General features: G+C 49.6%; 1 protein-coding gene across 3 annotated transcripts in view; it reads left to right on the forward strand.

Moving 5' to 3' along the window:
- BOC (BOC cell adhesion associated, oncogene regulated) overlaps nt 1-12,286 on the forward strand; it is a 112,230-nt gene that overhangs the window by 85,801 nt on the left and 14,143 nt on the right. For all 3 annotated transcript variants that reach the window (XM_075592862.1, XM_075592861.1, XM_075592863.1), the window contains one exon: nt 997-1,203. In XM_075592862.1, coding sequence (XP_075448977.1) covers nt 997-1,203 — 207 coding nt within the window. The remainder of the gene's footprint in view (nt 1-996; nt 1,204-12,286) is intronic.

Genomic DNA, 12,286 nt, shown 5'->3' on the forward strand with positions numbered 1-12,286 from the left:
GGGGGGCTGCGTGGTACCCACGGGGGGGGGGGGGGCAGCGTGGGACCCACGAGGGAAAACGTTTCAGGGCCCGGGATTAAGATTGAACTTTATTTATTTTTTAACGGGAGGAATTTGAAGTTTAAAGCAGAAATGAGCTGTGCTTGGCACAGATATTTAAATTCTTGGTGCCCTTTCATTGTACCCACTCTCTTTAAGCTTGGATTCCAGCGCATTTTGCATTCCTGAGATACCAAGTCCTTAAAAAAAAAAGGGGGGAGGGAGGGAAAGAAGGATTAAAATGATCACTGTGATAAACCCCTAACTGCCCACCTCAGTGTTGTGTAGGCCCTGGTATTTGTTGTTGTGTGTTCGCTCCACAAATAATGACATTTTATTGAGCTTTAAGCTTCTTGGCGTGGAGAGCACGGGGGGGGGGGGAACAAATAGCTCAGCTTTCAATGTGAACACTTTACTGCAGGTTTCGGGCCTTTTTACATAGAAATTAAATACACTGCAAAACAGCTAGGATTGCGCCACCTGTGCTGAATCGGGGCTATCCTGAAAACCTGACCTGTTGGGGAGGGCTTGCGGACTGGTGTTAAGCCACATCCCTGAGTTTCGCGGGGCTCGGTGCAGAGTGAGTTTGGTGGCGCCACCTACCTGCTCCAGACCCGGCATCTCAACCTGCTGCAACCCGTCGCCTTGACGACGCAACGTGACGCCCGATCCTCTTATCCGCCCTCGCGCCATGTGACGTCGCGTTGTCACGGCGACGCAGCACGTCACATGGTAGCAGGAGGAGATGCCGGCACTTACCGTGGCCTCCCGCTCTCTTCCCCCCCAGACCCGGCAATCACCGTTTAACCACCACAACATTAAACGGTGATTACAGAAGTTGGGCCGGGGGGAACGAGCGCGCGGGGCCCCCTGTATGCTCAGCTGCAGTTGCACCTTCACCAACCCCCCCGGCCCTCGCGCCTAATAATTCCTCGCCTTGCCTGTTTTGTGCGACAGCTCCGGAGGCCCCAGACCGCCCCACCATCTCGATGGCCTCCGAGACGTCCGTGTACGTGACGTGGATCCCGAGGGGTAACGGCGGTTTCCCCGTCCAGTCATTCCGCGTGGAGTACAAGAAGCTGAAGCAGCCGGGGGACTGGGTCCTGGCCACGCGGGACATCCCCCCCTCCCGCCTCTCCGTGGAGATAGCCGAGCTGGAGAAAGGTAAAAGGAAGCAGATGCGTAGGGCGCGATTTACAAGCGACCGGCGAGCCAGCGGCGCTATTCCCCGCCTGCAAATCTAGGGCCTGGGTACCGATGGACTAACCTTAGTGCGCGCAGCGTACAGGCGCGCCGACGAGTATTCTAAAACTTGCCTTGGAAAATCTGGGGCAGTCGCCAACAAGAGCCGGGTACATGCCGGGTACATGCCAGGTACATGCTGCAACATTTCAGTGCCATTTCTGCAGAGACTAATGGCCCATCGGATTAACACAGCGGGGGTCCCTGGCAGTCCCATTCAGTTTGCATGGAACTGCCAGGGACCCCCGCTGTTAATCCGATGGGCCATTAGTCTGTCTGCAGAAATGTCACTGAAATGTTGCAGCATGTACCTGGCATGTACCCGGCATGTACCCAGCGTGTACCCAGCATGTACCTGGGTCTTGTTGGCGATTGCCCCAGATTTGTTTTAGAATACTCGTCGGCGCTATAGTATGTGCAGATCGTATTGTGAAGAGATCAGATTAAAATGATACCTGCAGCCACGTCCTTTCCCGTGGGTGCTTTTTTTTGTAGGGGTAAAAAAAAAAGATGGCGGACTCCTAAACAGAGGGGGAAAAAAAGTCATGTATACAAAAAGGCAATCGATGATTTAATCTAACCCTACACTTCATCACTAATTAGGAAACGTGGCAGAAATATTTGTTTTTGGGAACCCGTCTTGGTCAAATTCCTAATAATGTCACAATAACTCTATGGAGTTTCTTGATGCAGGAATGTATTTCCTGTGGGTTCCGGGTTCCCCCTCTCCCACCACAACTCCCCCCACCCCCCCTCCCCCAAAAATAGCCCTGCTTCCTACTTCTGCCTGCGACGTGAGTGGTTTAAATTGGGAGAGTTAGCCTGCTGGGCAGATGTGTGACTGCTGGACCTCCGGATGCCCCAGATGTGTATGAGCTCCCAAGGCTACACCTGTCCGTGTTACAGAATGTGTATGAGCTCCCAAGGCTAGACCTGTCCGTGTTACAGAATGTGTATGAGCTCCCAAGGCTAGACCTGTCCGTGTTACAGAATGTGTATGAGCTCACAAGGCTAGACCTGTCCGTGTTACAGAATGTGTGTGAGCTCCCAAGGCTAGACCTGTCCGTGTTACAGAATGTGTATGAGCTCACAAGGCTAGACCTGTCCGTGTTACAGAATGTGTATCAGCTCCCAAAGCTAGACCTGTCCGTGTTACAGAATGTGTATGAGCTCACAAGGCTAGACATGTCCGTGTTACAGAATGTGTATAAGCTCACAAGGCTAGACCTGTCCGTGTTACAGAATGTGTATGAGCTCCCAAGGCTAGACCTGTCCGTGTTACAGAATGTGTATGAGCTCACAAGGCTAGACCTGTCCGTGTTACAGAATGTGTATGAGCTCCCAAGGCTAGACCTGTCCGTGTTACAGAATGTGTATGAGCTCCCAAGGCTAGACCTGTCCGTGTTACAGAATGTGTATGAGCTCACAAGGCTAGACCTGTCCGTGTTACAGAATGTGTATGAGCTCACAAGGCTAGACCTGTCCGTGTTACAGAATGTGTATGAGCTCACAAGGCTAGACCTGTCCGTGTTACAGAATGTGTATGAGCTCACAAGGCTAGACCTGTCCGTGTTACAGAATGTGTATGAGCTCACAAGGCTAGACCTGTCCGTGTTACAGAATGTGTATGAGCTCACAAGGCTAGACCTGTCCGTGTTACAGAATGTGTATAAGCTCACAAGGCTAGGCCTATCCGTGTTACAGAATGTGTATGAGCTCACAAGGCTAGACCTGTCCGTGTTACAGAATGTGTATGAGCTCACAAGGCTAGACCTGTCCGTGTTACAGAATGTGTATGAGCTCACAAGGCTAGACCTGTCCGTGTTACAGAATGTGTGTGAGCTCACAAGGCTAGACCTGTCCGTGTTACAGAATGTGTGTGAGCTCACAAGGCTACACCTGTCCGTGTTACAGAATGTGTATGAGCTCACAAGGCTAGGCCTGTCCGTGTTACAGAATGTGTGTGAGCTCACAAGGCTAGACCTGTCCGTGTTACAGAATGTGTATGTGCTCACAAGGCTAGACCTGTCCGTGTTACAGAATGTGTATGTGCTCACAAGGCTAGACCTGTCCGTGTTACAGAATGTGTATGAGCTCCCAAGGCTAGACCTTTCCGTGTTACAGAATGTGTATGAGCTCCCAAGGCTAGACCTGTCCGTGTTACAGAATGTGTATGAGCTCACAAGGCTAGACCTGTCCGTGTTACAGAATGTGTATGTGCTCACAAGGCTAGACCTGTCCGTGTTACATAATGTGTATGAGCTCACACGGCTAGACCTGTCCATGTTACAGAATGTGTATGAGCTCCCAAGGCTAGACCTGTCCGTGTTACAGAATGTGTATGAGCTCCCAAGGCTAGACCTGTCCGTGTTACAGAATGTGTATGAGCTCCCAAGGCTAGACCTGTCCGTGTTACAGAATGTGTATGAGCTCCCAAGGCTAGACCTGTCCGTGTTACAGAATGTGTATGTGCTCACAAGGCTAGACCTGTCCGTGTTACAGAATGTGTATGAGCTCACACGGCTAGACCTGTCCATGTTACAGAATGTGTATGAGCTCCCAAGGCTAGACCTGTCCGTGTTACAGAATGTGTATGAGCTCACAAGGCTAGGCCTGTCCGTGTTACAGAATGTGTGTGAGCTCCCAAGGCTAGACCTGTCCGCGTTACAGAATGTGTATGAGCTCACAAGGCTAGACCTGTCCGTGTTACAGAATGTGTATGAGCTCACAAGGCTAGACCTGTCCGTGTTACAGAATGTGTGTGAGCTCACAAGGCTAGACCTGTCCGTGTTACAGAATGTGTATGTGCTCACAAGGCTAGACCTGTCCGTGTTACAGAATGTGTATGAGCTCACAAGGCTAGACCTGTCCGTGTTACAGAATGTGTGTGAGCTCACAAGGCTAGACCTGTCCGTGTTACAGAATGTGTATGAGCTCACAAGGCTAGACCTGTCCGTGTTACAGAATGTGTATGAGCTCACAAGGCTAGACCTGTCCGTGTTACAGAATGTGTATGTGCTCACAAGGCTAGACCTGTCCGTGTTACAGAATGTGTATGAGCTCACACGGCTAGACCTGTCCATGTTACAGAATGTGTATGAGCTCCCAAGGCTAGACCTGTCCGTGTTACAGAATGTGTATGAGCTCCCAAGGCTAGACCTGTCCGTGTTACAGAATGTGTATGAGCTCCCAAGGCTAGACCTGTCCGTGTTACAGAATGTGTATGAGCTCACACGGCTAGACCTGTCCGTGTTACAGAATGTGTGTGAGCTCCCAAGGCTAGACCTGTCCATGTTACAGAATGTGTATGAGCTCCCAAGGCTAGACCTGTCCGTGTTACAGAATGTGTATGAGCTCACAAGGCTAGGCCTATCCGTGTTACAGAATGTGTGTGAGCTCCCAAGGCTAGACCTGTCCGTGTTACAGAATGTGTATGAGCTCACAAGGCTAGACCTGTCCGTGTTACAGAATGTGTATGAGCTCCCAAGGCTAGACCTGTCCGTGTTACAGAATGTGTATGAGCTCCCAAGGCTAGACCTGTCCGTGTTACAGAATGTGTATGTGCTCACAAAGCTAGACCTGTCCGTGTTACAGAATGTGTATGAGATCACAAGGCTAGACCTGTCCGTGTTACAGAATGTGTATGAGCTCCCAAGGCTAGACCTGTCCGTGTTACAGAATGTGTATGAGCTCCCAAGGCTAGACCTGTCCGTGTTACAGAATGTGTATGAGCTCCCAAGGCTAGACCTGTCCGTGTTACAGAATGTGTGTGAGCTCCCAAGGCTAGACCTGTCCGTGTTACAGAATGTGTATGAGCTCACAAGGCTAGACCTGTCCGTGTTACAGAATGTGTATCAGCTCCCAAAGCTAGACCTGTCCGTGTTACAGAATGTGTATGAGCTCACAAGGCTAGACATGTCCGTGTTACAGAATGTGTATAAGCTCACAAGGCTAGACCTGTCCGTGTTACAGAATGTGTATGAGCTCCCAAGGCTAGACCTGTCCGTGTTACAGAATGTGTATGAGCTCACAAGGCTAGACCTGTCCGTGTTACAGAATGTGTATGAGCTCCCAAGGCTAGACCTGTCCGTGTTACAGAATGTGTATGAGCTCCCAAGGCTAGACCTGTCCGTGTTACAGAATGTGTATGAGCTCACACGGCTAGACCTGTCCGTGTTACAGAATGTGTATGAGCTCACAAGGCTAGACCTGTCCGTGTTACAGAATGTGTATGAGCTCACAAGGCTAGACCTGTCCGTGTTACAGAATGTGTATGAGCTCACAAGGCTAGACCTGTCCGTGTTACAGAATGTGTGTGAGCTCACAAGGCTAGACCTGTCCGTGTTACAGAATGTGTATGAGCTCACCAGGCTAGACCTGTCCGTGTTACAGAATGTGTATGTGCTCACAAGGCTAGACCTGTCCGTGTTACAGAATGTGTATGAGCTCCCAAGGCTAGACCTGTCCGTGTTACAGAATGTGTATGAGCTCACAAGGCTAGACCTGTCCGTGTTACAGAATGTGTATAAGCTCACAAGGCTAGGCCTATCCGTGTTACAGAATGTGTATGAGCTCACAAGGCTAGACCTGTCCGTGTTACAGAATGTGTATGAGCTCACAAGGCTAGACCTGTCCGTGTTACAGAATGTGTATGAGCTCACAAGGCTAGACCTGTCCGTGTTACAGAATGTGTGTGAGCTCACAAGGCTAGACCTGTCCGTGTTACAGAATGTGTGTGAGCTCACAAGGCTACACCTGTCCGTGTTACAGAATGTGTATGAGCTCACAAGGCTAGGCCTGTCCGTGTTACAGAATGTGTGTGAGCTCACAAGGCTAGACCTGTCCGTGTTACAGAATGTGTATGTGCTCACAAGGCTAGACCTGTCCGTGTTACAGAATGTGTATGTGCTCACAAGGCTAGACCTGTCCGTGTTACAGAATGTGTATGAGCTCCCAAGGCTAGACCTTTCCGTGTTACAGAATGTGTATGAGCTCCCAAGGCTAGACCTGTCCGTGTTACAGAATGTGTATGAGCTCACAAGGCTAGACCTGTCCGTGTTACAGAATGTGTATGTGCTCACAAGGCTAGACCTGTCCGTGTTACATAATGTGTATGAGCTCACACGGCTAGACCTGTCCATGTTACAGAATGTGTATGAGCTCCCAAGGCTAGACCTGTCCGTGTTACAGAATGTGTATGAGCTCCCAAGGCTAGACCTGTCCGTGTTACAGAATGTGTATGAGCTCCCAAGGCTAGACCTGTCCGTGTTACAGAATGTGTATGAGCTCCCAAGGCTAGACCTGTCCGTGTTACAGAATGTGTATGTGCTCACAAGGCTAGACCTGTCCGTGTTACAGAATGTGTATGAGCTCACACGGCTAGACCTGTCCATGTTACAGAATGTGTATGAGCTCCCAAGGCTAGACCTGTCCGTGTTACAGAATGTGTATGAGCTCACAAGGCTAGACCTGTCCGTGTTACAGAATGTGTATGTGCTCACAAGGCTAGACCTGTCCGTGTTACAGAATGTGTATGTGCTCACAAGGCTAGACCTGTCCGTGTTACAGAATGTGTATGAGCTCCCAAGGCTAGACCTTTCCGTGTTACAGAATGTGTATGAGCTCCCAAGGCTAGACCTGTCCGTGTTACAGAATGTGTATGAGCTCACAAGGCTAGACCTGTCCGTGTTACAGAATGTGTATGTGCTCACAAGGCTAGACCTGTCCGTGTTACATAATGTGTATGAGCTCACACGGCTAGACCTGTCCATGTTACAGAATGTGTATGAGCTCCCAAGGCTAGACCTGTCCGTGTTACAGAATGTGTATGAGCTCCCAAGGCTAGACCTGTCCGTGTTACAGAATGTGTATGAGCTCCCAAGGCTAGACCTGTCCGTGTTACAGAATGTGTATGAGCTCCCAAGGCTAGACCTGTCCGTGTTACAGAATGTGTATGTGCTCACAAGGCTAGACCTGTCCGTGTTACAGAATGTGTATGAGCTCACACGGCTAGACCTGTCCATGTTACAGAATGTGTATGAGCTCCCAAGGCTAGACCTGTCCGTGTTACAGAATGTGTATGAGCTCACAAGGCTAGGCCTGTCCGTGTTACAGAATGTGTGTGAGCTCCCAAGGCTAGACCTGTCCGCGTTACAGAATGTGTATGAGCTCACAAGGCTAGACCTGTCCGTGTTACAGAATGTGTATGAGCTCACAAGGCTAGACCTGTCCGTGTTACAGAATGTGTGTGAGCTCACAAGGCTAGACCTGTCCGTGTTACAGAATGTGTATGTGCTCACAAGGCTAGACCTGTCCGTGTTACAGAATGTGTATGAGCTCACAAGGCTAGACCTGTCCGTGTTACAGAATGTGTGTGAGCTCACAAGGCTAGACCTGTCCGTGTTACAGAATGTGTATGAGCTCACAAGGCTAGACCTGTCCGTGTTACAGAATGTGTATGAGCTCACAAGGCTAGACCTGTCCGTGTTACAGAATGTGTATGTGCTCACAAGGCTAGACCTGTCCGTGTTACAGAATGTGTATGAGCTCACACGGCTAGACCTGTCCATGTTACAGAATGTGTATGAGCTCCCAAGGCTAGACCTGTCCGTGTTACAGAATGTGTATGAGCTCCCAAGGCTAGACCTGTCCGTGTTACAGAATGTGTATGAGCTCCCAAGGCTAGACCTGTCCGTGTTACAGAATGTGTATGAGCTCACACGGCTAGACCTGTCCGTGTTACAGAATGTGTGTGAGCTCCCAAGGCTAGACCTGTCCATGTTACAGAATGTGTATGAGCTCCCAAGGCTAGACCTGTCCGTGTTACAGAATGTGTATGAGCTCACAAGGCTAGGCCTATCCGTGTTACAGAATGTGTGTGAGCTCCCAAGGCTAGACCTGTCCGTGTTACAGAATGTGTATGAGCTCACAAGGCTAGACCTGTCCGTGTTACAGAATGTGTATGAGCTCCCAAGGCTAGACCTGTCCGTGTTACAGAATGTGTATGAGCTCCCAAGGCTAGACCTGTCCGTGTTACAGAATGTGTATGTGCTCACAAAGCTAGACCTGTCCGTGTTACAGAATGTGTATGAGATCACAAGGCTAGACCTGTCCGTGTTACAGAATGTGTATGAGCTCCCAAGGCTAGACCTGTCCGTGTTACAGAATGTGTATGAGCTCCCAAGGCTAGACCTGTCCGTGTTACAGAATGTGTATGAGCTCCCAAGGCTAGACCTGTCCGTGTTACAGAATGTGTGTGAGCTCCCAAGGCTAGACCTGTCCGTGTTACAGAATGTGTATGAGCTCACAAGGCTAGACCTGTCCGTGTTACAGAATGTGTATCAGCTCCCAAAGCTAGACCTGTCCGTGTTACAGAATGTGTATGAGCTCACAAGGCTAGACATGTCCGTGTTACAGAATGTGTATAAGCTCACAAGGCTAGACCTGTCCGTGTTACAGAATGTGTATGAGCTCCCAAGGCTAGACCTGTCCGTGTTACAGAATGTGTATGAGCTCACAAGGCTAGACCTGTCCGTGTTACAGAATGTGTATGAGCTCCCAAGGCTAGACCTGTCCGTGTTACAGAATGTGTATGAGCTCCCAAGGCTAGACCTGTCCGTGTTACAGAATGTGTATGAGCTCACACGGCTAGACCTGTCCGTGTTACAGAATGTGTATGAGCTCACAAGGCTAGACCTGTCCGTGTTACAGAATGTGTATGAGCTCACAAGGCTAGACCTGTCCGTGTTACAGAATGTGTATGAGCTCACAAGGCTAGACCTGTCCGTGTTACAGAATGTGTGTGAGCTCACAAGGCTAGACCTGTCCGTGTTACAGAATGTGTATGAGCTCACCAGGCTAGACCTGTCCGTGTTACAGAATGTGTATGTGCTCACAAGGCTAGACCTGTCCGTGTTACAGAATGTGTATGAGCTCCCAAGGCTAGACCTGTCCGTGTTACAGAATGTGTATGAGCTCACAAGGCTAGACCTGTCCGTGTTACAGAATGTGTATAAGCTCACAAGGCTAGGCCTATCCGTGTTACAGAATGTGTATGAGCTCACAAGGCTAGACCTGTCCGTGTTACAGAATGTGTATGAGCTCACAAGGCTAGACCTGTCCGTGTTACAGAATGTGTATGAGCTCACAAGGCTAGACCTGTCCGTGTTACAGAATGTGTGTGAGCTCACAAGGCTAGACCTGTCCGTGTTACAGAATGTGTGTGAGCTCACAAGGCTACACCTGTCCGTGTTACAGAATGTGTATGAGCTCACAAGGCTAGGCCTGTCCGTGTTACAGAATGTGTGTGAGCTCACAAGGCTAGACCTGTCCGTGTTACAGAATGTGTATGTGCTCACAAGGCTAGACCTGTCCGTGTTACAGAATGTGTATGTGCTCACAAGGCTAGACCTGTCCGTGTTACAGAATGTGTATGAGCTCCCAAGGCTAGACCTTTCCGTGTTACAGAATGTGTATGAGCTCCCAAGGCTAGACCTGTCCGTGTTACAGAATGTGTATGAGCTCACAAGGCTAGACCTGTCCGTGTTACAGAATGTGTATGTGCTCACAAGGCTAGACCTGTCCGTGTTACATAATGTGTATGAGCTCACACGGCTAGACCTGTCCATGTTACAGAATGTGTATGAGCTCCCAAGGCTAGACCTGTCCGTGTTACAGAATGTGTATGAGCTCCCAAGGCTAGACCTGTCCGTGTTACAGAATGTGTATGAGCTCCCAAGGCTAGACCTGTCCGTGTTACAGAATGTGTATGAGCTCCCAAGGCTAGACCTGTCCGTGTTACAGAATGTGTATGTGCTCACAAGGCTAGACCTGTCCGTGTTACAGAATGTGTATGAGCTCACACGGCTAGACCTGTCCATGTTACAGAATGTGTATGAGCTCCCAAGGCTAGACCTGTCCGTGTTACAGAATGTGTATGAGCTCACAAGGCTAGACCTGTCCGTGTTACAGAATGTGTGTGAGCTCACAAGGCTAGACCTGTCCGTGTTACAGAATGTGTATGAGCTCACAAGGCTAGGCCTGTCCGTGTTACAGAATGTGTGTGAGCTCCCAAGGCTAGACCTGTCCGCGTTACAGAATGTGTATGAGCTCACAAGGCTAGACCTGTCCGTGTTACAGAATGTGTATGAGCTCACAAGGCTAGACCTGTCCGTGTTACAGAATGTGTGTGAGCTCACAAGGCTAGACCTGTCCGTGTTACAGAATGTGTATGTGCTCACAAGGCTAGACCTGTCCGTGTTACAGAATGTGTATGAGCTCACAAGGCTAGACCTGTCCGTGTTACAGAATGTGTGTGAGCTCACAAGGCTAGACCTGTCCGTGTTACAGAATGTGTATGAGCTCACAAGGCTAGACCTGTCCGTGTTACAGAATGTGTATGAGCTCACAAGGCTAGACCTGTCCGTGTTACAGAATGTGTATGTGCTCACAAGGCTAGACCTGTCCGTGTTACAGAATGTGTATGAGCTCACACGGCTAGACCTGTCCATGTTACAGAATGTGTATGAGCTCCCAAGGCTAGACCTGTCCGTGTTACAGAATGTGTATGAGCTCCCAAGGCTAGACCTGTCCGTGTTACAGAATGTGTATGAGCTCCCAAGGCTAGACCTGTCCGTGTTACAGAATGTGTATGAGCTCACACGGCTAGACCTGTCCGTGTTACAGAATGTGTGTGAGCTCCCAAGGCTAGACCTGTCCATGTTACAGAATGTGTATGAGCTCCCAAGGCTAGACCTGTCCGTGTTACAGAATGTGTATGAGCTCACAAGGCTAGGCCTATCCGTGTTACAGAATGTGTGTGAGCTCCCAAGGCTAGACCTGTCCGTGTTACAGAATGTGTATGAGCTCACAAGGCTAGACCTGTCCGTGTTACAGAATGTGTATGAGCTCCCAAGGCTAGACCTGTCCGTGTTACAGAATGTGTATGAGCTCCCAAGGCTAGACCTGTCCGTGTTACAGAATGTGTATGTGCTCACAAAGCTAGACCTGTCCGTGTTACAGAATGTGTATGAGATCACAAGGCTAGACCTGTCCGTGTTACAGAATGTGTATGAGCTCCCAAGGCTAGACCTGTCCGTGTTACAGAATGTGTATGAGCTCCCAAGGCTAGACCTGTCCGTGTTACAGAATGTGTATGAGCTCCCAAGGCTAGACCTGTCCGTGTTACAGAATGTGTGTGAGCTCCCAAGGCTAGACCTGTCCGTGTTACAGAATGTGTGTGAGCTCACAAGGCTAGACCTGTCCGTGTTACAGAATGTGTATGAGCTCACACGGCTAGACCTGTCCGTGTTACAGAATGTGTATGAGCTCCCAAGGCTAGACCTGTCCGTGTTACAGAATGTGTATGTGCTCACAAGGCTAGACCTGTCCGTGTTACAGAATGTGTATGAGCTCACAAGGCTAGACCTGTCCGTGTTACAGAATGTGTATGAGCTCCCAAGGCTAGACCTGTCCGTGTTACAGAATGTGTATGAGCTCCCAAGGCTAGACCTGTCCGTGTTACAGAATGTGTATGTGCTCACAAGGCTAGACCTGTCCGTGTTACAGAATGTGTATGAGCTCACACAGCTAGACCTGTTCGTGTTACAGAATGTGTATGAGCTCCCAAGGCTAGACCTGTCCGTGTTACAGAATGTGTATGAGCTCCCAAGGCTAGACCTGTCCGTGTTACAGAATGTGTATGAGCTCCCAAGGCTAGACCTGTCCGTGTTACAGAATGTGTATGAGCTCACCAGGCTAGACCTGTCCGTGTTACAGAATGTGTATGAGCTCCCAAGGCTAGACCTGTCCGTGTTACAGAATGTGTATGAGCTCACCAGGCTAGACCTGTCCGTGTTACAGAATGTGTATGAGCTCACAAGGCTAGACCTGTCCGTGTTACAGAATGTGTATGAGCTCCCAAGGCTAGACCTGTCCGTGTTACAGAATGTGTATGAGCTCACAAGGCTAGACCTGTCCGTGTTACAGAATGTGTATGAGCTCACAA

This window comes from Ascaphus truei, chromosome 3, assembly GCF_040206685.1.
Source record: "Ascaphus truei isolate aAscTru1 chromosome 3, aAscTru1.hap1, whole genome shotgun sequence".
In the NCBI taxonomy this organism is placed as follows: Eukaryota; Metazoa; Chordata; class Amphibia; order Anura; family Ascaphidae; genus Ascaphus; species Ascaphus truei.